Source organism: Brachyistius frenatus, unplaced genomic scaffold, assembly GCF_029030835.1.
Source record: "Brachyistius frenatus isolate BFR_SWC_R1_liver_20210118 unplaced genomic scaffold, ASM2903083v1 Contig_50, whole genome shotgun sequence".
NCBI lineage: Eukaryota > Metazoa > Chordata > Actinopteri > Embiotocidae > Brachyistius > Brachyistius frenatus.
The window spans coordinates 68,313-95,857 of NW_027210649.1; the positions used below are offsets into that span (position 1 = coordinate 68,313).

Consider the following 27,545-nt stretch of genomic DNA (forward strand, 5'->3'; position numbering starts at 1 on the left):
CATTTCGTTACTTTCTCTTCACGTCTTCCCATTTGTTTTGTCTTTCTTCGAGCTTTTTCCCCTCACTCTCTGGGGCTTAATGAGCTGTGCTTCCTTATTGTGATATGGAGCCAGATGTGTTGTCACCGCTGCCAATGCAGCGCCATGGTGTGCGACACCAAACACTCCCAGGCTCACACACATACAGGGACATTGCCAGCTCATCAAAACAGTAACGATGCGAAACAAAAAAAAACCAACAAAAAAAAGTGTCCATGTTGTTCCATCCAACTCTGATCTCTCCCACCACGACTGCCCTGTTGCATCCCGTCTTCCTCTTCCTCGCTCTTCGCCGCGTCGCCCCGCAGCCTAACTGGTATCTTCTCTGAAGCTGCACGGCGTTGAGCCCTGCGTTGTACGCAGGGAGCCCTTAGATCCATGATCAATAGCGAGGTCCTCAGATCTGCTACTGAGCGAGCGCATAAGTGAAGTGGCCACACGCGTGCTGCTACGTGTCCTGTAGCCTCTCCCCCGGCTAACGAACGCAGAGAGAAAAACCCAACAGAGGAGCCCATTACGGTCCGAAAACAAACAAGCCGGACTGCTTCATCGAGGATGGGAGCGTGGCAGAAACCGAGGAGAGGTGCTCAGAGCAGGAGAGGAAGAAAAGGGGGGAGAAAAAAAAAATAATGGCAAAAAGAGCCCGCGTTGGACGTCAGTGGGCGAGAGGAACAAATGATTTGAAATGGGTTTAAAGGAATAAAATGTAAACGAGACAAAAAAAAATTTACCGAGAGAATTTTAGTGGAGACAAAGAGGAGAACAGAAAGGAGGGTGACGAGGGAGGGGAAGACAAAGGGGAAAGAAGCTGCATGGTGCCAGGTCCGGTGTGAAGGACAGTGTGATGTGTCCCTTCCTCTAATGACTCCTACATCTGTTCAATTATACCGCTTGTCCTTCTGGGGCAGGAGCTCAGATTGACCCCCTATTGTGAGGGCTTTGATCTTTGCCACCTCAACCTCATTTACTGCTTTTAGATGGAGCTGCATCACCTGGCCTCCATCTCCAACTTGAGCCAAAGCTGCGTCCCCGTCGGTCCCAGGCTCCGCTCTTAAGCAGGTATCAAACCTCCTACAGTCTTGAAGCAGATGGTCCCCCTTTGACTGACGAATGAGAGCTGGCTGAGCGCTGCACTGCAAAGGATTCACGACCTGCGGAGATTGCCGCCTTCTCATTCTGCCTGGTTTCTTTTTTTTTTTTATTCCATGTTATTTCCCTCTAACTCCCTGTTGGTTTCTTCATTTACAACTTCAACAGCCGTAAATTCTCATGAAAAATGCAGAACTCCTCTCGTTCTCATTGTTCCTCCTCCTTTAGTTGTCTACCACACTGCAACAGGTGAGCCCACGGGCCCCATAAATTGTGGGGTGTGAACGCTGGTCCTACATGTGAAGAGACAGAAGCAGGCAGTCACAGCGGGACTAATTGTTGCCGGCGTAGAAGTCATCGGGCCAGAAAGAGAGAGAGAGAGAAATGCTGTCCTCCCGACTACAGCCGCTTCATCTCTCCGGGGAGGAGGGAGAAGTGTCGGCAGAGATGCTGAGAGTTCATCTCTCCTGCCACCTGTACAGTAATTGTCCTCTATTCTGCGAGTCACTTGGATTACACCAGGCGCGGGAATGCAAATGAGGAGCTGAAAATTGGCTGCCTAAAAGTCAAGAGCAGGAAACATCAAAGTTTGCCAAGGTATGTGGTGCAATTTCCATAATAAAAGCCACAGCAGAGACTGAAGTGAAATTCATGAAAAAAAAAATAAAAAAAATAAGGGTGAAGTGTGAGAGCTAATTAAGGAAAACATTACACACACACACACAAAAAAAACAACCTATGTATGCGTTTACCTGGTAGTGCATGAGAGTGTTGAGTCTCTTCCAGTCGTTTTCAATCTTCGTGGTGATGTCTTCATCCTGCAGCACCACGCGAGCCATTCGCCCCTGGCGCCACTCTGGCGGCGCAAACAGATGCACATAATGAATTATAAACGACCGCCTATAGCAGCCTATACATCACAGTGAGACACAATTAATACCATTTGTATTGTTTTCAGTGGAGAGGTTTGAAGCCATGTTTTTAACACACACACATGAAGTCCACCTGCATATAAACATGGAATTAACATGTCGTTTATTGGTTAATGCGATGCCTTCAGAGCAGGGGCATCCAGCCTTTTTTCCTGAGAGCTACTTTAACAAAATTAACGTGTCCGAGAGCTACTCATGTTTAGTAACATATATTTACATAGCTGAGCTCCACCCAAATCAACTGAATACGTTTCTTTTATGTGAACAATAACCATGTGATTCTCTTTGACACATTTCTTTACATTTTCAATTGGTGGGAGGAGATTTTCTGAATCTACAATTCCACAGATGTCTCCTAAATGCCCACTGCATTGCATGCAACTATTGTGGCCAAACTAGTTTGAAAAGTGTCAAATAAAGTGTTCTAATATAAGATTTAACCCAAAAAACTCCCGTATTTTCCCTTGGATTGGGACCCACTGCCCCTCGTCTGGGTCAAAAACTGAAAGGCTTTCAATTTGAAAAGTGTCAAACAGAACCGACCTGTAACTTTGATCTCTCACTCCCTCAGTGACAAGACACTCCTTATAGCTCAGTCTGCAGTCCAGCCAAAAAATATTGTATTCAGGTTATTTACTTCATTCATGAGCAGCCGTTACTTTCCAACTCAAGTGTGAGAGTTTCTGCTGTGTTTCTGTCCTCTGATCTCTGCGTGTTTGACGAAGGGAAAGGCGGAGCTTAACCTCTGCAGAACTAACACGGTGTGGAGCAGACACAGGTGAAGGAGGCCGAGGGAAGATTGTCCACTCGTTAATCGTTCACGTTGATAGCGTCGTTCTCTGGGACAGGTTAAAAAAATAAATAGATAAAAAAAAAAAAAAAATGCAGAAATTGATGGCCAAATATACCTCGACGGCCCGGCCAAGTAAACCCATGTACGGGAAACACTGTACATTGTTCGAACCTTCCGCGAGCTGCTCAGAAACGGGCGGCTAGCTACCCGTAGTCAGCAAGATACGTGTTGGAGACCCCTGCTTCAGAGCCAGCCACCCTACAGGGCAACACTGAATCCTTCTGACACGAACCAAAGTTTTTCCAACCTTCCTTTCAATCAGTGGAGTAACACTGGACAAGGCTCACCAAGACACTTCTCCACACACATAAACGAGTGGATATCAGCAACCGGTGCTCTCGGCAAGTGCACTCCTCGCACTGACGTGGATTGACACGTATCTTAATTAAACATTACACACGAACAATTGAAAAGATGTATATTCGGGCAGGCTGCGCGCTTTAATTGGCACTTGTGTCACACACGCAGCAGTCGGCCCATCAGGGTCAAAAAGAGAAGAGAAAAATAGAGCAGACGAGACAGGATGAAAAAGCGAGATATGAGAAAATCACCTTTCAGAAGAAGAAGAAAAAAAAAATAGGAGCCAATGGTAGCAGGGAGAGGCTATAAGCAGCGGCTGACGGGTCATTGTGGCATAATGAAATGATAATAAGGGTGCTGGCAGGGAAGTGGATAGCCATTGTGAGCCTCATGCTGGGAGTGATCATTGATTTTCTCCTTGTTGGCTGGGTTTTAATACTTTGCGCCTCTGACAGGTGACCATATGATATCCCTGCCTGATACAACATCCTTCTAAAGCCAATTGACCTACACTGAAATCTGCATTAAAAAAAAAAAAATACAGAAGCAGTCACATATGTACGAGGGATTGGACATGAACTTTGAATATTCGTTATAATATAAAAAAAAAAAAAAGATGAGGTGCAGTCCAACTGCAGGTAGAGCTAGCATACAACTCCACCACAGAGCATTGGAGTGAAACACAGAGCGGACGGCACCATCCACTAATCAATAATCAATGGTCAGACAAATGGCCTCATCCGCTCTGTCCAAGGCGACCGTTTTAGGAAGTGGATGGCATATGTTACGGCGCAAGTGGGTCTTTATGCGTGTGTGTGTGTGTGTGTGTGTGTGTGTGTGTGTGTGTGTGTGTGTGTGTGTGTGTGTGTGTGTATGAGAATAGTTGCGTGCAAAAAATAATTCTGCCTGAAATGCCCGTCCCTAATACACGCACATATAGACAGTAACGCAATGCAATTATTTTTTAGTAGATGGAGAGGGAGACACGGTAATTGATGGCGCGCTGTTTTGCAGCGAGCACAGGGGAAGCTTTTGTTCTCTTTGCCCAATTGAAGTGAGAGAAAATGAGAGGGACCGGGCAACGGGAGGCAAGGTACGGACAGGCGAGAAGGGAAGTGGCAGACTGCGTGGGAGTGGAGCCCGGTGAGCCAGTCTGTCAGCTCGTACCTGGGTCGGCCACTCAGCCACGTCACAGACACAAAGACACACATAAAGACAGGCCTGCCTATCTGTCCTGATCTACTGTTTCTTATTGGCACTACCAGGCAGGAAAGGCAGCCAGACGGAGGGATGCACCGCACACACTGTCAGTCAGTTTGATGGAAAGGCCTGGCAGCAGCACACTGAGGCTGGTTGGCCGGGGCTGGGCTGCTGGAGCACAGCTTTTATCACACTAATGCTCTGATAATCTGTACACATTGCTCGTTCTTTTTCTCTTTTTCTTTTTCTCACTGATACATTAATCCGCGGGTGTGAACGACTTTACACCTGCCAGCTGCATCTGCGAGTCTGTCTGGATTGTGTGTGCGCGTGTTTGCCGTACCGAGGTCCATGTCGACAGCACGCGGCCGCTGAGAGTAGGGCATGTTCTTGTACACAGCGTCCAGTATCTTCTCCTTCACTTGGGTGATGGTGTCGCAGTTCAGCACCTTCACCGGGATCTCCGGGCTGTTTTCGTTGTCGGGGTTCACACAGTTTAGGATCTGGATCGTAAAGACGGGGAGAACAGGTGGGAAGGAAAGAGTGAAATATCACAGAGGTAAATGAGGAAGGAGCTTGAAGTGTGCTGTTACTGCCTCGTACTCGAGTCCAGCTTGAGACTTTGCCCTCATTAGAGTCTCCTTGGAGCGCGGCAGAAGCTTTGAGAAACCATTTCCGCTCTCGCTGGCATCCTGAAATCTAATTTCACACCTTCGGCGGGACACCAATTTCCAGCTCTGCCGGGGTATTAGCACGTAATGAGCCAAATTCCCAGTCAGAGCAATCAGAGCATTGTCATGTCACATGCTGGCTGTGGGAGTGCTTTTTTTTCTCTCCGTGCGTGTGTGTGTGTGTGTGTGTGCAGAGAGGGGGTCTGTTTGGCGTCTTCTTCTTCTTTGGCGTCAGCTACCCACCTTCATATTGGACCAACACTGGAGCCTGTGGGAGCATTAGTTAATTTTGTTCCCACAATGAAAGGAAGAAACCCGACACAGCACGAACAGCTATGTCATCTTAACAACTGTAGGTGAAAAAAAAAAAAAAAAAAAAGAGAAAGAAACTGTGTGTGTGTGTGTGTGTGTGTGTGTGTGTGTGTGTGTGTGTGTGTGTGTGTGTGTGTGTGTGTGTGTGTGTGTGTGTGTGTGTGTGTGTGTGTGTGTGTGCGTGCATGTTGTAAGTTTCCCTGGTCGGTGTCTGTGTGTGTATCTCAGCGTGGCGAGTTTTTGAGTTGAGCACAACCTGTGTTTGTGTGTGTCTGTGAGCCTTTGTGCGAACTTCCCGCGCGCCCGGCGGAGTGTGACGTACCAGAGTTTTGTACTCGATCTGCTGGCGGATGAGCTTGTCTTCACTCAGGGAGTAACGGGCCTCTCCAGTGATGGCGTCGATGGGCCCCTTTTCCATCTGCTGCTTGATGGCGCAGTACAGCATGAACAGAGGCTCCCCAGCACACTCCTGTGATCACACACACACACACACACACACACACACACACACACACACACACACACACACACACACACACACACACACACACACACACACACACACACACACACACACACACACACACACACACACACACACACACAAACCAACAGATTCACACACGAGAGACAGTCACAGAACAAAGACAAAATTCACTACACTAAGAACAAAACATTTACTCCAGATACTCTACAATCTTGATTTTAATTTGGAAACTTAATTAATAAGATACAAACATAGACTGGTTATAAAAGTGGACGTAGCTTCCTGGTCTGAAAAATGAGGCAGATGTGGAAGTGCTTTAAGCTGCAATACCACCGAGTGCCACTAGAGGTTGGCTCCAAAAAGCTTCCGGCTCCATAGACTACAATTCAACTGCTCTCATAAAATTCAAAGTCAATAAAATTTCTTATTAGTTTTCTGGCCGGTCCATCAGAAAACAATTCCGTAATTAATTAAAAAAAAAAAAAAAAATCAACTTTAAAAAGATGTGTTTTTTGAGGGGGTGTCTGGTTGATTGACAGGCCTGTGGTGCAGTCAGGTTACTGCAAATCGGTGGGCGGGATGTAGTATCATCGGGTGTCCAATCAGATTGAGTCAGATCCACCGCTCGGATGCAAAAGACTGATTTAAATGTGTAAACATATACACACACTAAACGTGTGTCCTGGTGCACTCACCTTGAGGAATTTGTGAAGGAGGAAGGCGAACCAGTTCGTAAGCATCTTCTCGGCAACCGACTCCGTTCTGAAATTACAGAAGACGCAAAATGTAACTTTATTCTTTCTCTTGATATCCCAAAACTTTCAGATACTACAAGCGCTCAATAATTCATGAGGTGAAGGGGACGTCTTCGGGGTGGTTATCTTGACATCTCGGCTATGTGCATCCTGCCTCTGGTTCTGCCCGTGTACTGCCTGCAACACTGGTCACAGTGACTGAACACAGCAGAACAAGGAGAGGGCATCTGTGTGTGCACGTGTGTGTGTGCACATGCATGCGTGTGTGTGTGTGTGTGTGTGTGTGTGTGTGTGTGTGTGTGTGTGTGTGTGTGTGTGTGTGTGTGTGTGTGTGTGTGTGTGTGATTAAGTATGCATGGATGTGAGAGTGTGAGCAAATGTGTGTGCATGCTTGATTATTCACGTGTGGTTCAACACAGCGGGACGTCAGCAGCTGTGACAAGCCTCAGCTGTTGAGAGAGAGGAGCGCTGTCACAGCCAGGTAACGCCTGATCACAGCCAAAACCATCTCCTCTCCGCTCATCCTCCCCCTCCCCCCCTCCTCCCCCCCTACACACACATCTCTCCCTTCCCAGTCAATCACACGCGGAGGTACAGCTTGCTGCTGGGCTTGATTGGGCATGAAAAAACACAAGTGTGCAATGACCTCTCGACTATTTCTACCGCGGAGCACGGAGGGCCGCGTGCGCCTCTTTTGTGATTGCTGCTCGTATCTTTTCTCAGAATGCCACAGACGAACAGCCTCCCTTTGCCTCATTAGCACCATCATGGAGCACTAAAGAAACAGGAGTTGTACTAAAATAAAAACGACAACAATAACAACAACAACACAGAACACCAAACAGCCAGGTGGGAATGGTTAACGAGCATGAAGCATAGATGAAAGGTTTAGTTCTGTGCGGACGAGCACCTGAGGTGAATAGCAACAAGCTCCCACCTCGTCTTGTAAAAAAAACAACAAAAAAACAACAAAAAAACGCTTCAGTTAGCCGTTCGACTCCAGCTCCAGTTTTACGTGTGGACAGAATTAAAAATTATTCCTGAAAAACACCAATAACAAAGTGACCCGGCTGCACCGACTGTCGCTCACAGCTTAAAAATCAAATGAGCAATTGCAAAGCCACTCCGAAGGCCGGACCCAATCAGCGACCACTGTAGCTCGTTAACCAAGTTTGTCCCGCCCCTCCTTCACTATGATTGGACGGCGGGTCAAGGTGACAAGCGCAGCATTTACGTTTCATAACTCGGTGACCGGAAAAACAAACGGCTAACGTTCAGCGCAGAATAAACCATCAGCACCTCGTCAAGATGTTCATTAAATCAATAAAAAAAATAAAAAAAAATAAAAAAAAATACACCGTACTCAAGAAGAAACGCGTCGGTTGGTAGGTAGGTGCAGCGGTGGCAGAGTGTCGGCGGGTTTTGGCGCGTGCCGGTTGGTCAAAATGAACCCGAGGTCTACTATTCACGAGTATAAATTGGATTCTGGTTCGCACCAGGCTAATAAACAAGCTGCTTCGGATTAGGCAACGATTTTTCTACCCGCTAGTTTCTGGGACCACACCATTATCAGTGTCTTTACTCCTGCTAGCTCGAACGTAGCTACTACACACACACTAATCGCAAGTTAACACGCCACGCTAAAATGCCCCATAGACCGCGCTTGCTGTTCGCAGGAGTGTGACAGCTTGTGATTGTCACCTGGCCGCCGATGATCACTGCCAGTCGGCTTGTGTACAAGCGTTGCCATTTAAATAGCAATGCATTGGAAAAAAAAAAAAAAAAAAAAAAAATGACCCTCTTAATGTAGCAGGAAATTACTGTGATTACTCTGGTGGATATGATGGAGCGGGGCCTTACAGCGCACCGTGCCGAACCGAGGATTAGCGGCAATCGAAGCAGCCAGGTATTAAAGACAAGCCAGAAGGCTTCCGTCTCCTCAACGGTGCCGGGGATGATTCAGGCTGTGAATGGACCTGAAGGGAGAGTGTGACTATTATGGAGATAATTGCGTTAAGTCATGTTTGAGGGGCTTTAAGCAAGAGTCTGGGACCGAAGCAGAAGTCCCGGGAGGCCTGTCTGAGCCGGGGAGGTTCCGACGGCGAACATTTTAGTCACTGAGACAGGAGGAAGTGTCAGTCATTCTTTCTCTCTCGTTAAACCCGAGTCTGTTTCTCACTTGCAAATACAGAACTTCCCCTTTAGCTGCACGACAGCGCCGCAGAGGTGATGTTTTGTTTTCGAATGATGCGCGGCTGAGTTGTGATGCTGTCTCCCACGCCTGGAGGCTATTCCCCTGCGAACGAGACCGCTGGCCAGTCTATTGGCAGCTCGTTGAGAGAGGATGGAGAGCCGGGTGACAGCCTATTTGAAGTGTGATGTGCCAGCGGGTGGGGAGATGGGGGCGGGGGGTGGGCAGCATGTAGATTAGTTCGCCCAGTTTCGGCTAAGGGAAGAGGAGAGAGAGAGTAAACATTGCTGAAAAGCTGAAAGAGTGCGCGCGCGTGTGTGTGTGTGTGTGTGTGTGTGTGTGTGTGTGTGTGTGTGTGTGTGTGTGTGTGTGTGTGTGTGTGTGTGTGTGTGTGCCTCCATGCTTCTCTCCTCTTTGTTATTCTGACAGATATATAAATACGCAGGTGAGGGCATACATGCAGAAAGAAAGGAAGACATACACATACAGTATTCAGAAGCTCAACATTGTAATGCTGTGCGATGGAAAGTCTTCATTTGAAAACACAATAAGGAGCCACGAGAGCCTCAGGCTGTATTTTCAAGCCGAGTAAACCTAAATATATTGTGGAATTTTTTTTTTTTTTTTTTTTTTTTGGACAATACCCCAAATCCCTTTGTAATTGCCCTTCTTCCCCTACAGGAATTCACGCCCCCTTTCCCCCCCCCCACCCACCACCACCTCCCCCTCATGCTTACCATTCGCCCCTCCCTGCTTGTATGAGACTTGAGTGCGTTAGAAGTTAATGGAACCTATTAAGCATTTTAATAAGCTCAGCAAGTCCCGAAGAAGGAAGTCAAATAAAGGCTTTTGTGAGGGGGCTGTGCTGACTCCCCTTAATATCTCTTCCTCTTGAATGTGTGTGTGTGTGTGTGTGTGGGGGGGGGAGAGAGAGACTACGACGAAGACTTTGTTCTCCTTGTTCTCCTCCCCTTCTCGTCCTCCTCCTCCTCATCTGCCTCCACTTCCGTCTTTTCTATTAATTGAGTTTCATTAATGAACATCCGGATTTCATTATCCCACATAGGGTTTAAGAGGGGCTCCATCTCTGGTCTCCTAATGGCAGCTCGAGTGGAGGAGGTGGTAGTGAGGGGTGGGGCTATATTAGCAAGCCAGTGGAATGTCTTTTCAATGAAACTAATGCCAAACACAATGCTCGCTCTCTTAATAACGCTGCACTCCGTTGCTCTGCATGGGCGGAAATCTCATTAGAGAAAAAACGCTGAGGAGAAAAATAATACAAGATTGAAAAGTCTCAAGGTGATAGAGGCAATGTTCTGTGATTCCATTAAAAGAACATTATAAAGAAAAGAAACTGGGTGAAACAAGCGGATGTGGCAAAACTTAAGACGGAGATGGAAAAGAATGGAGAATAGATTGTGATGTAAAAAAAGAAAAAAAGAGAAGTGGCTATTCTTGGATGTTTCGATGGGGGTCATCCGGCAGCAAAAGAGTGTGTGTGATAATGGACAGGCAGAAAGAAAGAGAGGACAGTGACAAAGGACACGAGGAGAGATGTGAGCAGAGAAAGAGAGAAACATATTTCACTAATGGAGCCAAACACAATCCAAACAATATGGGGTGCTACATCAATTCCACTTAGCGCACTGAAATGTGAAGAAATCAAAACACACGACGTAGATATCTCTTTCAAAAAAAATTAAGAAAAAAAAAAAAAAAAGCTCTTAGGAGAAAGAAAGTGTCTGTGAGCTAAAAAATATTTTCTTATCAAGACAAAGAAACCAGGAGGCATCTGAAAATCTTCAAACACCAAAGACTTTCTCGGAAAAACAAGCCTCTGAAGAGCATGAGTGCACCCTTCAAACATAATTCCAGGAACTGGGGATATTGCATCTCTGCTACATAAATGTAAGATGATGCTCGTGCCGTAAGTTATTTTCACTGGTCTGGTGTGATGGATGGTCAAAGAGGAGCAACCAGGAAATGAGCATAATTTCCAAAAAAAAGAGCATGTAGCATGAGCTCTACATTATAGCACCGTATAAGATTTACAAATTGCCCTCTGGCATTCAAACACATCCACCCACTGTAATCCTCCAGTGACATGAGCCCATGTTGTATGCAGTTAACTACCTACACTAATAAAAGGCAGTGATTTGTTTTCCATCCTGCTCATTCTGCCAGGAGGCCTCTCACGTGCATTCGTTGTAATTCTTTGATATATTTCAGTCCATTCAACCTCTTAAAGGAAAGGAACAGGAAAGTCACATTAAGGGACGAATTTCATGCTGCATTTCTCTTACATACATATTCTTTGAAGTAAATGTACCAATCCGATCCCAGCAGACACTTAACATGACAGAAGAAGAGGGATGTTGTTTTAACGGCCATTTTATTGAGCCCACCTTCAGCCCTGCAAACTAGGCGAAAGGGACGCACTCCTTATTGCTTTTTTTATTTTTTTTTTATCAAAAATCCAATCAAATTTATGAAATCTCTATGGCCATATCTGCAGTTAAGACTTTGGATTATGAGTGAATGTAGTGACTCTAGACTGGTACAAGTTAATCTAATATTATCACTCCCAATGAAGCATAGATAGCACATCAGCAATCAAATACTCAAATATGAAAAACATACTATCAGGAGATCATCTTCCCATGGGAGAGCCCGGGTAATATGTGAGAGGAATACAGGAAAAAAAAAAAAAGGTATGTTGGAGGCAGAGATGCTGAGATGCCGTTTTAATGGTAATCAGAGAGTGAGTTTACAGGCAGCATCTTTAACAGGCTGCCCACGTCATTGGGAATTTATCTGTGGAAGGCATTTAGAAACTCCATTTAATCTGCTGAAATAATATGTTTCTAAGTTTGTTTAACTGTAATTCTACTGTGGAATAATGTTTCTTCTATTCTTCTTTCTCGGTGCAGCGGCTACTGAGGGCACGAAACTCCACTGTTGCACTAAAACTCACCTGAATAATTAAGGCTGTCTTGCTTTGCTGGAAAGCCACTTGACACCATTCTGCTTCTTCAGCTTGTGGACGAACTGCGTTTACACTCTCTTACAGTATACATACACACTGCAGTACACAGCAGTCATGTGACGGATGCATTTCAGAAAAAAAGTTAGCTAGTTAGCTAAAAACTATATGTCCTACTTTTTTTTTTTTTTTTTTTAAATAATAAAAAAAATGGAAGAATTCATCTGTGACCTATTTTATTTTGAAAGATTTCCGTCTTCGGTAGCAGATGGGTTTGGAGCTGAGTGCCACAGAGAGGCTGGGGAGCCTGGAAAGCTTTGGCGAGACAAGCTGACTCTGACGGTTTTTGGTCTTCTCTTGACTTTTGAAGGCAGAAAATGTGCATATAAAATCCGGGAAACCCTTTCCTTGAATAAACAACAACATGGATGCATTGTACGTATTAAACTTTGATTAGCGCTGCGAGTAGCTGCGGGGACGCGAGGAGAATCTGCTGGAACTATTTTGAGATCTTTGTCAGTTACGCTCATGTGATGATGGCTTTTCTCTTATAGGGTCAAGCATGCGAGTTTGTGGACACGTTCCCCCTCTGGAGAGAAGTATTCAATGACAGCTGAGTGGAGAACGAAGTAAATCTCTTTGCTAGACCTCAAACATGTCTTGTGATGCACTTTCAACCCACTGAATATGAATGAGAAAAAAAGGAAGTGGGTTGGCTGACCTAGAGGTCCTTCCTGAATGTTCAAGCTCTTCTGTAGTCATGTAAACTTTGCCTAGGAACCGTAAGCTCACCAATATTTCATTTGGAACAACATTCAGAGTGACTGTTACCGGCATTAATGCACTAACATCCCTGGATCCCGGTATAGTTCCTTCACTATGCTGGTGTAGTAATGTGCTAACACACATACCCAGAGAGACATTTAGACACCATAAAAAAAGAACAAGGATGTGCTCACGATCAGAAAACAGAGGGGGTTTTAGCCAGAAAAATAGCGTGTATTTTACTGACCTGTCATAGATAATAACAGACTGAGGAGAGCCAATGGGGAAGACAACTAAATGGGAAAATGGTAACAAAGCACGACCCAGCAGCCTCACTCCACACGCTGCACAAACACAATTACTGCTTAGAGACATGTTCAATTTGACTATCATCACAGATATGTGTGTGTGTGTGTGTGTGTGTGTGTGTGTGTGTGTGTGTGTGTGTGTGTGTGTGTGTGTGTGTGTGTGTGTGTGTGTGTGTGTGTGTGTGTGTGTGTGTGTGTGTGTGTGTGTGTGTGTGAGTGTGTGTGTGTGTCTCAGCGGGCTGGCTTGACTGGCGGCTTTTTTGCTAAATAAGGCGACGGGGAAGAAAAGAGAACAACAACAGCAAAGAGCCCAAATCAAATCAATAACCCTGAAAGTTTTTTCCCCCCAATAACGTGCAGTGAAATGTAAAGAACTGGGGGGGCATTTAGCCCTCCAGGCTGCAGCGGCGGGACACGAGGATTATGTACCACTGTGCTCCTAATAAGAGAGGATAATGAAAACTTAGAGGAGGTGTGAGGCCCCGCCGTCGTGTGAAATAACATCTTAATCTAGGTCTGTTTGACGCTGTGTTGCTTCAGTCCACTCCTCCCTCTACACGCTTGGTCTTTTCTGTCTGGCGGTTATTTACTCTGACTATTAATGTGGGTTTTTCAAATGGAGAAATTAAGGGAACATTAACATGAGAATGACAGTGTTGTCTGGAAGCGTAGCAGCTGTCTGCTCTTACCTTCTTCAACTTATTAGTCATGTAAACATCATTGAAATCATGCACAGAACAGCCGGACTTTTAGAAGTGAACTTTGCTTTCCACATATAGTTTGAGCTCACTTTTGTCCCTTAACCAGTTTCTGTCCCTACAGAGCTACCAAAAAGCAGCTGAGGACACTTGGGCAAGGACTTAGTAGATGTTTAAAGTTTCAACACATCAATCCAACTCCCCAGGAAAACAATGTACTCTGGATACACGGAGAGGAAAAAAAGAAAAAGTTGAACCCACATCTGAATGTTTTATAAGGAGCCCGAGCCTGGAGGATAAGTGAGACTGACATTGGCATTAAGCGAGAGCGGTGAGGGGGGGGGGGGGGGACGGAGCGCCGGAGAGAAAGTGGAATTATGCAGAGAATTCAGATGTTTCTCCTGTTGTGAATAGTACATGTCGTTTATCTGCACAGCCCGCAGATGTACTATAGCGCTCATTACAAGACTTGTTCTGTAAAGCGTCTACACGGAAAACACTGGGAAAATCAGTATTCATCCACCCATAAGGAAGCAGGTACAGAACATAAATCCATCACCATCCATCTGTCCATGGGCATCAACATCCTCCAACAGCTCTGCATTTCTTTACATATCTTTAAATGAGGATGACAAATCTCTGTGTGTTCTCGTTATTTGTTACCGATGAATTAAATTAGACATCAGAAACAGTTTGTAAAGCAAACAGTATTACTAAAGACTTAACTATTTTCTATTTTCAGGATAATTTCAAGGTAATTTCACTACCTTCACTTTTAAGCTCCTAAATTGGTCATTGTTGGGGCGAACCATTCATGCTGTATCTTGTTTTCTCAGGACAGTGTAGGCTATCCAAACCTTTCACCATTTGATTTGAAAATACTTAAAAGATCATTTAAATTAGCCTTAATATCAAGGAAAAAAATAATTTTGTCTAACGAAATTGTTATGTTTTTACGTGTTTCTCACCATAAAACATTGTCAGTAGAGACATCTTTTTATAATTGTGTAGACGTGATTGTCTAGAGGCTTTTTTTGGGGGGGTTTATTTACTTATGTAAATGTATTCTTTCTTTTTGGCAATTTTAAAAGTCAAAACACGAGCAAACAATTTTCTTCTTTGTTGGATGCCTTTGAGGGTGATATTTACTGTAAATCTACTTCATGAAGTGTAATTAATAAATGACTTTTAGACGTAGTAGGTCACAACTGAACCCGTGGCCCTTACATCGCTGAAGGACGGCGTCGTCCACGTTACCTGCGCAGCAGCAGTTTGGGGTGGTTCTTGCTCTCCAGGTTGCGGTCAATCAGGTCCGAAAGCAGGTGTTTGAGGACATCGGTGGCGTACTCCAGCCGGCCCTGCAGGGCAGTCATGATAAGTGAGGCCACGTTGCCTCGGTCCCTCATGGAGAAAGAGCGCTGCATTTCCAGCGTTCGGATGAAGGTGAGCAGGAACACTTTGTTGTTGATGAGCTGTCCAAACAGCTTCAGGGCTTTCTCCACATTCTGCTGGCCATTACCTGACACCTGGACAGGAGAGAGAGGAAGACCAGTGTGTGTTAAGACTAATGAGCGTCCATCGCTAATTTGTCCAGCAATAATTTGAATAACAATGAGCTGAACTGTTTTTCGGGAAAAGGTTTGTTGCTCTTCAGCTCCTGTTGTGACCTTGTCTCACAGAAAATAAAGATTTTTCCAAAACCTTTGCTCATATTTCACTTCGGGCAGACAGAAGCTGCCATTCACGATGAGTAACTGAGAAGATCTTAATCAATTATTGAGCGGGGGATCCATTAAAAAATATTGTACTCCGAGTTAGCCACCATTTCACTTTCAAGTCAAATGTCAAATGTCAAATAACTTTCCAGTGTAAGACAATCCCTGTTGTATTTGTTTGAGTGCACATCGATGTTTTTCAAAAAGTTTAGATAATTAAATTGGGTCCCGGCAGGAAAAGCTTGAGGGGTTTGCAGCTTACTCAACATCGCTGCCTTATCTGACCCCCACCTCTCTGATTAACCACACCAGGTAAACCAGTCCCATCCTGCCTCACACAATCTAATAGAGGTGGACCTCTATCACGCTGGATCTCTTTATCTCCGGTAGTTTCATCCTCTGGACACCCATCTCTGCATTCCACATAAAATAAACTCATTTCCCAGCATTACTGCGGCCCCTTGAAGAGGACCGAAAAAGTGTTAACCAGACAGTCCCCCCCCCCCCCAACGGAGGAAACCTACAGTCCTGCCTAAGGATTGGGAATTACTCACTTCATTACTCCTCATACTGCAGCCACTGGTGGGTGAAATAGCCATGTGCTGGGACCCTGTTTTCCATGAGGGAGCTCGCATGAGGTGTACATATATGTGTGTGTGTGTGTGTGTGTGTGTGTGTGTGTGTGTGTGTGTGTGTGTGTGTGTGTGTGTGTGTGTGTGTGTGTGTGTGTGTGTGTGTGTGTGTGTGTGTGTGTGTGTGTGTATGTATGTGTGGTTGACTATGTGTGTGTGTGTGTGTGTGTGTGTGTGTGTGTGTAGAAATGATAAGGGGCACACTGGTATCCTTTCCCCCTTATGGACGTAACCTACAGAGGAAGAGGTAAGGGGCAGACAGACTCCTCGCCTCCCTCCCCATCTCTCCCTGTCTTTTTATTTTTTTTAACCCTTCTTAATACATTTTCTGCTTACGTGTCCAGTTTCTTTGTCTCTCCTCCTCGACCTCTACTTACCTCCAGTTCTCTGAGGACGGGATGATCCTCTATGCCGGGGAAGAGGACCCTCATGGCGTACGTCCTGTAGTCCAGGTGGGGGATCCCAGCTCGGTCGAGGTCACTGGTCAGCTCATTGATGTCCGTCTGCAACTCGGCGAAGGCTGGGAGAGGAAGGAAGACGGGAAGAGAGAGAAGAAATACTTCAGAACTGCATCATGAAAATAAAACCTTTCTTTAATCCCCGAGGACCAAATGTGTGAATCCCTCTTATCTCCTGATGCCGTCATGATGAGAATGGTAGAAAAGCTCGAGATAGTCTTCATGTCACAGGAACTCAATATTTCATTTCACATCACTCTTAAAAACACATCTCTCTCTCTCTCTCTCTCTCTCTCTCTCTCTCTCTCACGCACGCACACACACACACACACACACACACACACACACACACACACACACACACACACACACACACACACACACACACACACACACACACACACACACACACACGCGCGCCGCCTGTTCTCACTCATTTTTATCTACCAGCCAGTAAATTGGCTGTAGCAAAGGCCCCAAAGAGTGTGTCATCTCAGTGTGAGGCTGCAGGTGAGCACCAGTTAATTGGCTCCATCCTGACTGACTCTCGTTCAGGCCCACGGCTCTGTTGCTCTGCTTTGCCGCCCTTGGGGAGGCTCCCTGTCTGCAGCCTATCACAGGAGCAGCAGCAGTCCCTTAACACCCCCCCCAGCCCTCCAACCAACATCTCCCACCAGTCTTAGCCCTCACCTCCTGGCCGCGTTGCCCCCCAATACGACTCATGGGTTTACACACCAACAGACGGACTCACGGTGTATATACTCATAAGGAAGGAACCCAGGTACCGGTCTAAATCCAGCCCGCGGGGCAGCGCTCTCCCGGCCACTGCTAATGGTTAAAACATTAATCTTCTCCTTTTCCCAAGGCTGCCAGTGTGATTCCCTCCCCCCGTTTGCCTGCTCTGTCTATCTTCCTGTCTGTCTGGACCCGTCTGGCATTTGACAATTCTTTGCTGTATTAGGATGTTTAAATTTTTTTATTTATTTATTTATTTATTTTTACTGCATAACTCTGGGGGAGCCGATCAGGGGTGGCTGGAGGGGATAAGTAATAAGGTCCTCTCCGGCTGATGAAATCCCCCTGAATGCTGTCAACTATGCACCTCACTGCTGCTGTCTCAGTGATTGGCTATAATGACCCCGATGATGACATCAGGAGCCAATCAGCACTTTTTATTCGAAAGCGCCGACGTGGAACTGGATGTTGCAACACTTCTGAACGGCTGTGTAAAGAGGTAGCTGGAGGTTAGCCTCAGGTTGTATGTTGTCCTCCCACTGGGTAAAAGGTCAAAGGTCAGATTAAAGACGGAGCCCTCTCATTGCCCTGAGCCACAGGGGAGGAAGGAGTGTGTTTCAAACAAGCGGCAAACAACAGTGACGTCAGCCGTTGGTCTGTGAACTTCGAGTTCGGATTTTGGAGCAACATCAGCAAAACCGAAATAAATCGTGGAGAAAAAAAATGTATTGACGTGGAATTTTATGGGACTAGTTTAATGGGAGTCTATGGAGCCGGAGGCTTTTTGGAGCCAACCTCTAGTGGCACTCGGTGGTATTGCAGCTTAAGGAACTTCTGCATCGGCCTCATTTTTCAAGGAAAAAAATAATTTTGTCTAACGAAATTGTAGAAAAACATAAAAGTAGAAACGAGGCTGGAGTTACTCTAATGAGAAACTCTGCATTCATGTGTTCGTTTGCATGCGAGGCTGAAAGCCAGCGTGCAAACTAGACAGCTGAAAGAACTGTAAGGATTTACTCCATGATGAGCGAGGTCGGATGCGGGGCTAACTGCCTGGATCTGTTGTGATTAACAAGGATAAGGATGACTCACTGACCCAGCTTTGGAAACAAATTCCCTGCATTATTTCATGCAGACAGTCCACCAGCCATTTACTTACCGTACTATATGCACAAAAAGACACATTTATGCTTGTTATGTGATTACAGTCTGCTCAAGTGAAATGCATTACCAGCCCTATTCAACTACAGGAGAGATAGAGCAGCGTCTGAAATTACCGGCTGTAAATGGATATTCCAAGTAAAGCAGAGCCGTAATCACGCTCACTCTACAATCTGCCGTATAACAAGCAGGCTGCACTTGCTATATGTGCAGACTCTGCTACCGCTCTGACACCAACCTTCTTTGCACTCGAGGGCGACCCGTGACTCAAGGTTGTCCATTTGCATCTGCAGGCGCTTCAGGGTGAGGTCGTTCTCGCGCGACTTGCGCTTGTAGGCGATGAGGACGAGGATGACGATGATGAGCAGGAGACCGCCACCTGCTGCGATGCTGACAATGGCCGGGAGGGTCAGCAGGCTGTCTGACATGATGTGGACCGCGCCGGGGGAGACGTGGAGGCCGCCTACTTGAACCTGAGATGCAAACGCATATAATCACACGCTGTGTGAAGACAACGCTGTGAAGTTTTGAGATTCTTCCATCTAAAACACGATTGGGAAAACACACAATTTACTCATGTTTCAACAAAATGTGATTGCTAGTTTTGAGATCTGTATCGCATGATAATTGGTGCATGGCAATTCTTAAGCCAATTCTCCTGAATCCTGCCAAAACCTGGGTAAATATTGTCTGTTAGAACTGTTACTGAGCGCGAACACATGGCCACCTATATGCCGACGTTGAGATGGGAATAGTCCGGGGCTTGCACTCAATAAGTGAGCAGGCAACTAAAAATAATTGCGGTGGATTCCGGCAGAACCTTTTAACAGCCGGAGCACACTCACGCCGCTCTCCCTTTGACCCCTTTGCTTTAGCTGAATGAACAATGACGAGAGCACAAATAATAGAGTTTAGAGAGGCCAACTATTATGAAAACGAAATCACAAATGCAGGCATGGATGGAGAAGCGAGTGGGAAAAGTAAGGCTGGGAAAACACGGCGGCAGACCGCTATACTGACCATGACTTTGTATTGTCCGGTGAGGTTGGGCGGCTCGCACAGCAGCTGGCTCTCAGACACGGTGACAGAGCAGGGAGTCTCTCCTATCAGCACCGTGTAGTTCAGCTTCACCCCTCCTGACGCCGGGGGAACCAGATTTCTGCCCTGTGGGCATATGGCGGAGGGAAGAAGGGGGTGTGAAATTAGGGAGATAAACTCAAGACACACAAACACACGGTTCAATGAAAATCAGACACTTTTTTAAAGAAAATGCACAAAGCCAATGTGTCACCTAACAGTGTAAATTAGATCCCTTGGTTTGGGCACAGCTGCCGCCAAATATGATTCCATGCTGAGATCAGACAAAGTGATGTATTTCACATTGGCAGTAAAGTGGGAACAGCTGGTGATCAGGAGGAAAGAATACAAATACATCCCTCAGTGAATTCTGTGCCTTCACTTACAAGGCTTCTTACAAGGCTTCTTATACCCATATAGTGAAAGAAAAACATCACATAGACTATCTGATGTTAATATCCAGAGAAAAATAACAAAGACTGAGCGAGAAAGGGAGTCAAAGTCTTGGCCAAGGACACTGTGATGAGTGCGTAAGTGTGAACCAGTAAATGTTCTGTAGATTTTGAATGCCTAATAATACGTTTCTGTGCTTTCTTTTGCAGATGCCCCCGGCCATGGAGCTGCATGTCTCTGCTCTGCGATCGTCGGCCCACACCAACAGTTCATGTCTTGGATCTCTATGCTGTTCTTTTCCTTCTCCCCTCTCCCTTCAACCCAACCGGTCGAGGCAGATGGTCGCCCACCTCTGAGCCTGGTTCTGTCGGAGGGTTTTCTTAAAGGAGAGTTTTTCCCTTCTATCTTACGTGGGAATTGTTGAATTGTTGGGTTCCTCTGTATAATGCTGTAAAGCTCTGTTGTAAGGATTTTTTAACGTGTTAAGTGCCATGAAATAACCTGTGTTGTGATTTGGCGCTATAGAAATAAAATAAAATTGAATTGAACTGAATTGAATAATCTGTATTTCCTGTGTTTACCTTGAGAATGATGGGTGAGCCTGGTTTTTGCTCCAGGACACCGGTGGAGCTGAGCGGCTCAAAGTAAGGGTTGGGGTAGTAGAGGAGGTTGGTGTTGTTGAAGACCAGCAGCGCCTGGACGTTGTTGAAGATGAAGCCGAACTCGTCCGCGTGCTTCACCGTGTCCAAAACCGGATGGTACTCGGCCATCAGGGAGGGAGCGAAGCAGCTCATACTGGTGGTGTTCAATACTTTACACACCTATGGAGGGGAAACAGACAAACACAGGAGGAAAATGTTGAGGCGAAAACACACTCTTAGTGATGCTGCTGTTGCTCGGAAACAGTCCACACACATCTTGCCACGATAAAACAAGAAATGGGATTCAGTCATCCAGGAAAGACTCAGAGAGCGCAGAGATTTTTCTTCTTCTCTGGCTTCAAAACAAAACATCAAGTTTAAAGCTGATCCGTTGTTAACTTTGTTAAAGCCTAAACTGAGATCTTAACTGAAACACATTGGCATCTACAGGAACCCCGCAGCAAGCTCAGAGGAGTCATAATCGACATATAAAATCCCAATTCTTTTCGGAGAAAAGGATTTATTTTCTGTCATTAAATCCATCTTTATTATAGAGGAAGCCTTTATAAAATTGAAAATAAATTGCTTCCACTGCCTCACTGAAAAACACCGCAGGACAACAAGCACAAAGGATGGAGGCATTGCTCCTGTGTGTGTCCTCAGGTAGAGGTTGAGCTATGGCTCTTTTATTACTTCTTTTGAGTTTGCCCAGATGAGAGACCTGTCTTCCATCCATCCTCCCTGGCTCAGCTCTAGAGGGAGAGGGAGAGAGGATTGATTGCTGCGCAGCACTCTGCTCAGAGAGGTTTTTAAAAAAATTTTTTTTTATCTCCTTTCACTCCCTCCCAGCTCTCTCGCTGGGGAAGAAACTTAATTAGAGGTAAATATCATCAAAGGCGGTGAACGCTGGCGACTACCACGCCTCCTACCTGTTGTTTGCTGCTCCGGAGAAAACCGGAGAGATCGATGCAAACTCATTCTGTGTTCGGTACACCAATCGGATTTTGCCAGCATGGTGCACACGGTGAGTTGCAGGAGCGTGCTTGTAGATGCAAAAGGAGGCATCTCTGCTTACTCGCCTCTTTGACATAGACTACAGTTTGTTTGTGTGTTTTCACCATGAATCTAAATCTTAAAATCAATTCGGACTCAGGAACGTGGCTATATTGTGTGTAATATTCAATGCACTTTAAGCTGCCACTAACAACTATATTGATTTTTTGATTTAATCCGTTAGTTATTGCAATCCCAATGAATCAATTAGTGATTTGGCAGAAAATGCTATATTGTAAATGCCAGTTACAGCTTCTCAACCAACGTTTTGTTTCTTTCAGACTAAAACCAAAAATATTCACTTTGCATTGATGGAAAACAGAAAAAAGTATCAAATCCTCACATTTTAGGACGTTAAAACAATTAAATGTTTGGTTTTTTTAGATTGAAAAATGATAATTAAAGGATTTATTTTCAGTTACTTGACTAAATGATTAAATGACTGAACACTTCATCCTTATATGACACATCAGCTACCAGGAAATCAGTGACTAATGACTACATTGATTGTTGATTAATTCGTTAATTATTGCAGTACCAATTAATCAATTATTCACTTGGCCTGTTTTAATTCAGGAAATGTTTTAAATGCTTGCTACAGCTTCCCAAAGCCAATCAACCAATCTCTTGTTTTTTCTGACTAAAAAGATATTAACTTTGCAGTGATGTAAAATAGAGAAAAGTAGCAAAAAATCTTCACATTTTAAGAAGTTGAAACAATAAAATTAATTTTTTTTCATCTTGAAAAATTAATTTTTAGTCATTTTACTAAATGATTAAATGACTGAACACTTCAGGCTTATATGACACATCAGCCACCAGGAAATCAGCAACATTTCTGGCATTTGCATCCTTATGGATGAAAGAAACATGATTCCAACATTAAAACGGTCTCTGCAGCATATACAGCAACACAGCTCCCGCAGCCTGAATGCTCGGGGAGCGACTTCACATTTTTTTTCTTCACAGCCCCCACTTTACAAACTAGCAGTAGCGGCGCATGACAAGAGCGAGAAGATAAGCCCTTATAAAAATAGATAGTGCAGCCAGATAGGACTCCTGACATACTTTTCACCAAGTTTCGGGTTCTGTGAAATCACATTAACAACTGGAAAGTTCTAACAAGAGATGAGAGTTCATGAAAATTTTACAGAGGCTTCAGCATGCATGGATGTCACCTCGCAGTAAACCAGAAGTAACTAATAAAATCTGAGCAGCTTTAATCCACACACACACACACACACACACACACAAATAAAAGCCAGACACACTCGTAACGAACTAACCGCTAGAACAGTGTGTGATAACGTACCGTAACACCACACGCACTTAAAACCCGGTTTGGTTTTAACAAGTGAAAACGGTGTTCAAATCTTAAAAATACACGAGTCCATCGATATCTTTTTTTTCAGCAGATATCTTAGTTACAACAAGGCTGAGCTAGCGAAATAGTTTTATGTTTCTATGTGCTGTATTTATTCAGTTTGAGAAACCCACCATCTCCAGATAGCATTATCTCCGTTGCTAGGACGTTGCTAAGGGTCTGCATACTTCCTGGAGTGGTAAACATTGCATACGTTACATAAGCGTCTACTGACGTGACTGATTGTTTTCCAGTTCTTAATCACGTCCTCGTGTGTTGCCATGGAAACGGAGATGGCCCTAACAAAATGTTATATATTTTGAGAACAAATACATTTAGATTACACAATTTATTTAGTTGGTAAATTGTCATTGACAATTGTAGGAAAGATTGCGGATGATTATGAATTCATAGTACTGTAAATAAATGATTGCGAAATCAATAATTTGAATGAATTTCATCCACTTGTATATAATAATTTGTGTAATTGTATATTGTAATTTTTCCTGTGGCCATCCTGGTTGTTGCTGCTGGTCTAGTGAGCCCATATGGTGTGAGCACTGCAGGGTGCAGGACACTCCACCAGGACAAATAGACCAGTCAAACAGTATGTTCTTTTGATCTGTATATGGGTATTAAAGGTTTAATGGATAAAAGGGTTCAAGTTAAGTTTTACGTGGGCTGCTTTCTTCCTGTTGGCATGGCGACACGTTAAAAAAGACAGGCCCAGATGCTCCGGCAGCATCCTCGTGACTGTCACATTGGAACAGCGAGGCATTTGCAAGTCAACTAAAGCTCTGACTACCATCTGCTCTGTCTGAGATGGATACTGTGAGTTTTTATTTTTTTATTCCTGCACTGTCCTCACTTTCTCTCTCTCTCTCTCTCTCTCTCTCTCTCTCTCTCTCACTCTCTTAAATAAATCCTTCCCTTTGCTGAATCCTGTCAGGATAGAAAAAAAAACAAAACTGCTGCTATCATGTAGGATGTTTGTCAGGCTGTGAGTGTAACGTGTGTAAATCCAAAGCGATGACTGAGTAGATAGTGACGGGTAAATGGGGCATTGTCGGATCTGATAAAGAAAATGGGATATTTGGGTTCCTCTCTGGATGGGACAATACAAAATGGCTATATTTCAAAACACCACGACACCTTTCGCATGACTTCTGCCTTTCAACAGATGGATAATAAGTATGTTTTATTACTGTATCGTGCCTTTTGATTACACTACAGAGGGATTTAGAAAGGATTACTGGATTTCCAAATACTCCGCTGAATTGCATCCATCCTCCATCTACTTCTGCAGCCATGCCAGTTTGCTGTGCAGCTTCCAAACCACATTACTGTGTATACAATTAAAACTATATCTGTATATTTTCAAGTACACAGTATACAACAGTACATCTATTCCTCTAGGCGACGCAGTGAAAGAAACTACACATCGTGCAGCATTGATAAAGTGAATTGAGGTCAACAGAAAGAGAAAATAATTGGAATCTTGGCCTCATCCGTCTTCTTTCTCCGGAGTTGGATAGAGCCTGTGTGTTTTAAGGCAGTAACACTCCAACCCCTCTGGCTGAATACATTACCATGAGCTACTGTGTGGATGCAGCCCACTCAATCATTCAAAGGTCTCTGGCCAGGATAGCGGTGAGAGAGAGGCTGAGCGGGAGAGTGTGAGAGCCGGAGAAGAAGATAAAGATGGGCTGGCTGTGGAAAGGTGCGTAGGAAAAAAAATAAAAAAAAATAAAAAAAAAGTGAGGGGTTCACGGAGTCAAAGGTCATCTGGAGGCTAACATTTGATAGCTAGTCGCTGGCTGCTCTGCCGTTTCCACTACTCCTACACTGTGTCCATTTTCCTGCCCGCCTGCTGTTCCAACCAACTGCTAAATACTGCCATTAATCTTAACTTCAGCTCTCATCCATCCATCCGTCCATGCGAGGTCTGTGTGGCATTTAAGCTACTGTGGAGCCAGAACCAGTAGTTTAAGATGTGTGCCACATCCAAAGTTAAAAAAAAAAAATCAAGTGTTGGATGTCCTGTGACGAGGACTAATTTCATATATCCTCTGTAAGCACAGATTCATAGTTTGACAGGTGGATTTTCTTCTTTTAACCTTTTGATGCACAACATGAGTCAATGCTATTCATTTCCTGTTATTTCATGCATGACTCTGTGTTTCTCTGCTATATCTTTTGAAATGAATTTATTTCATCATTTAATATTCCAAGCGCTCCTTAAATATCTTGTTTTTGATGACCACAAATAATTGTTTTTCATTCTGTCTTACTTACGTCATGAATGAAAAATAGTTTTTGTAGCTGTACATCTAGTTTGCACACGTGGGTCAAAAATGACACGTACTATCATTATATTTTTGTTAAAATAATTATTTCATAATAGTAAAATTTTATATTTGAAATGTGTGTTTGTCACTTTTCACAAATACACATACCACTGGTAACCGATAACACTGATACGGAACAAAAAAAATCATTATGGTATGTCGCATACATGGGTCATTTTTGACCCACGTGTGCAAACTTGATGTAGTGCTACGAAAACTATTTTTGTTCATGAAGTAAGGAAAGGAAGAATGAAAACAATACTTTGTGGCAATCAAAAACAAGATATTTCATGAGCACATGGAATATCAAATGATGAAATCAACTGATTTCCAAAGGTATAGCAGAGAAACACTCAGCCGTGCATGAAATAACACAGGAAATGAATACAGGTCATTGTTGACTCATGCTGTGCATTAGAAAGGTAGTGATACAAAAACTTTTTTTTTTATTTAAAAACTCAAAGGAAAAATGAAAATAAGGATTTGTGGTGACTGAATGATGAAAATAATTTATTGCAAAGAATTTTTGACCCATGTTGTGCATTAAAGGGTTAAAGTTAAGACCAAGGCTACACAGAGGAGATGTCACGGAGGACTGTGGACACTCAATGTGCCATAACCAATCAATGACCCTCTTGAGATGCCATGAAAGGCATTTAGAGACACATTTATGAAGCGTAGAACACAAAGTCTTTCTAATGTACACTTTTGAGCATCCATTATCATCGCTTATGGCATTGATCGGCACCCTCGTCTCGTGATCAGACAGCCTGATTGGTCTGGAGGTGATAGGTACACTGGCGCTGAACGCTTCCTATGATCCGCGAGCAGCTGCAGTGCACCTGATATGCCAGAACCTGACACTCCACTCCGTCCGGGATCCGTAAGTGTGGCAAATGTGGCAGATGAAATCTTTCTGGGACAGGGAAATGTTCGGAGGCTAGAAAATAACCCTTTTTGCTTTAATCAAGATCATGATAAATGTTTCAATTGTGAATCTGGTGACAGATACAGGGCATTTTCACAAAGAAAATTGTCTTCACCCCCCTTACCCCCACCCACCCTCCCTTCTCCCGGTTTCTTTGTAAATCTGTGCAGGTGACACAAGGGAGGGAGCGAAGAGAAGCAATTTAGAGGGAGACAGGTGATCATTTGAAGGCTGGCTGACAGACAGCAGCTCTTATTGCTATAGGCTGCTCTGCTGTTTTCCTTCTTCCAGTGACAAAAAAGGGAAAAGGAGGGGGTAGAGGGGATTGTGGGGAGTGGGATGAAGGATGGGTAATTGTAACCTTAGCATTTAATAGAAATTCATTCTCCGTGGCTGTGGGGGCAATCAAGACAGTGACACGGTCTTCTTTTGCGAGGCGCTAGGTGGGGAGTTAGATGAGACGAGGCAGGGCGGAGATGAACAAGTCTCTTTCAAAGCTTTCGGAAACTGACAATTCAGACAGCGCGGCACCCACACACACACACACACACACACACACACACACACACACACACACACACACACACACACACACACACACACACACACACACACACACACACACACACACACACACACACGAGTCAAATCCCATTTTACCAGGTTTCTTTCTCACTCATCAGGTCTCTTTCTTTTTATTTTTTTTATTTTAACTTCGCCAAACATTAAACAGAATGGATCTGTCTTTTACCTGTAATTACTACTTTCATAACTCATAAAGGTCTTTTAAGGAAACTGTGCTTTCACGTTGTGAAACACTGAAGCACAAAAACCCCGGGGCACAGTTAGAGTTTCATTAAAGAAACATTCACTAAGCAAAGCAGACACTTTAGGCCAATTTTAGAGCACTTATGTCAGAGATAGGAAGTCGGAGATGCAGAGAGGGAGGAGGCATGTGGGGACAAATCTGTGGAGAATGTTTTTCTGTATGTTTGCATGCATATGTACTGAAAATGTATAAATGACGTATGCAAATTCTATCACTGTGCAGCAGACTTTATGTGTACGGGCTATTTTGCACCGGTCACCGACATGGCTGCGGAGTGAATCACCGTCATTAAAGTCAATGCTTCATATCCCACTGGTTGTGTGCGGTACCACGGCACTAAATATCAGCGGCGAGTTTATTTTTGACAGAAGCCACTCGGAGACCGCAGCAAGCTGAACTGAGCAGATAAGCCGGGCAGGAAGTCAGTTGGAGAAAATCCGGTAAATTTTCTAAATAAAATACCCATTTGGAAACTTCCAATCTAGAAACACGTCACTACCTCACCGTCTAACCCGGCGGTCTTTCAATTTGGAAAAGAAATGCGTCGCCCTCCCGCTACAGACGAGCTACAGAGGTATATGTGATACAGTTACGCAATAAAAAAGGAGGATTGATGTTGTTTAATGACT

General features: G+C 44.4%; 1 protein-coding gene across 2 annotated transcripts in view; it reads right to left on the minus strand.

Annotated features, from left to right (window-relative positions):
* Positions 1 to 27,545, minus strand: part of plxna2 (plexin A2) — a 192,531-nt gene that overhangs the window by 17,598 nt on the left and 147,388 nt on the right. For both annotated transcript variants that reach the window (XM_069704184.1, XM_069704183.1), the window contains exons 18-26: positions 20,336 to 20,575; positions 19,305 to 19,448; positions 18,523 to 18,757; positions 16,308 to 16,450; positions 14,841 to 15,109; positions 6,579 to 6,645; positions 5,719 to 5,865; positions 4,757 to 4,916; positions 1,881 to 1,984 (exon numbers count right to left, since the gene is read on the minus strand). In XM_069704184.1, coding sequence (XP_069560285.1) covers positions 1,881 to 1,984; positions 4,757 to 4,916; positions 5,719 to 5,865; positions 6,579 to 6,645; positions 14,841 to 15,109; positions 16,308 to 16,450; positions 18,523 to 18,757; positions 19,305 to 19,448; positions 20,336 to 20,575 — 1,509 coding nt within the window. The remainder of the gene's footprint in view (positions 1 to 1,880; positions 1,985 to 4,756; positions 4,917 to 5,718; positions 5,866 to 6,578; positions 6,646 to 14,840; positions 15,110 to 16,307; positions 16,451 to 18,522; positions 18,758 to 19,304; positions 19,449 to 20,335; positions 20,576 to 27,545) is intronic.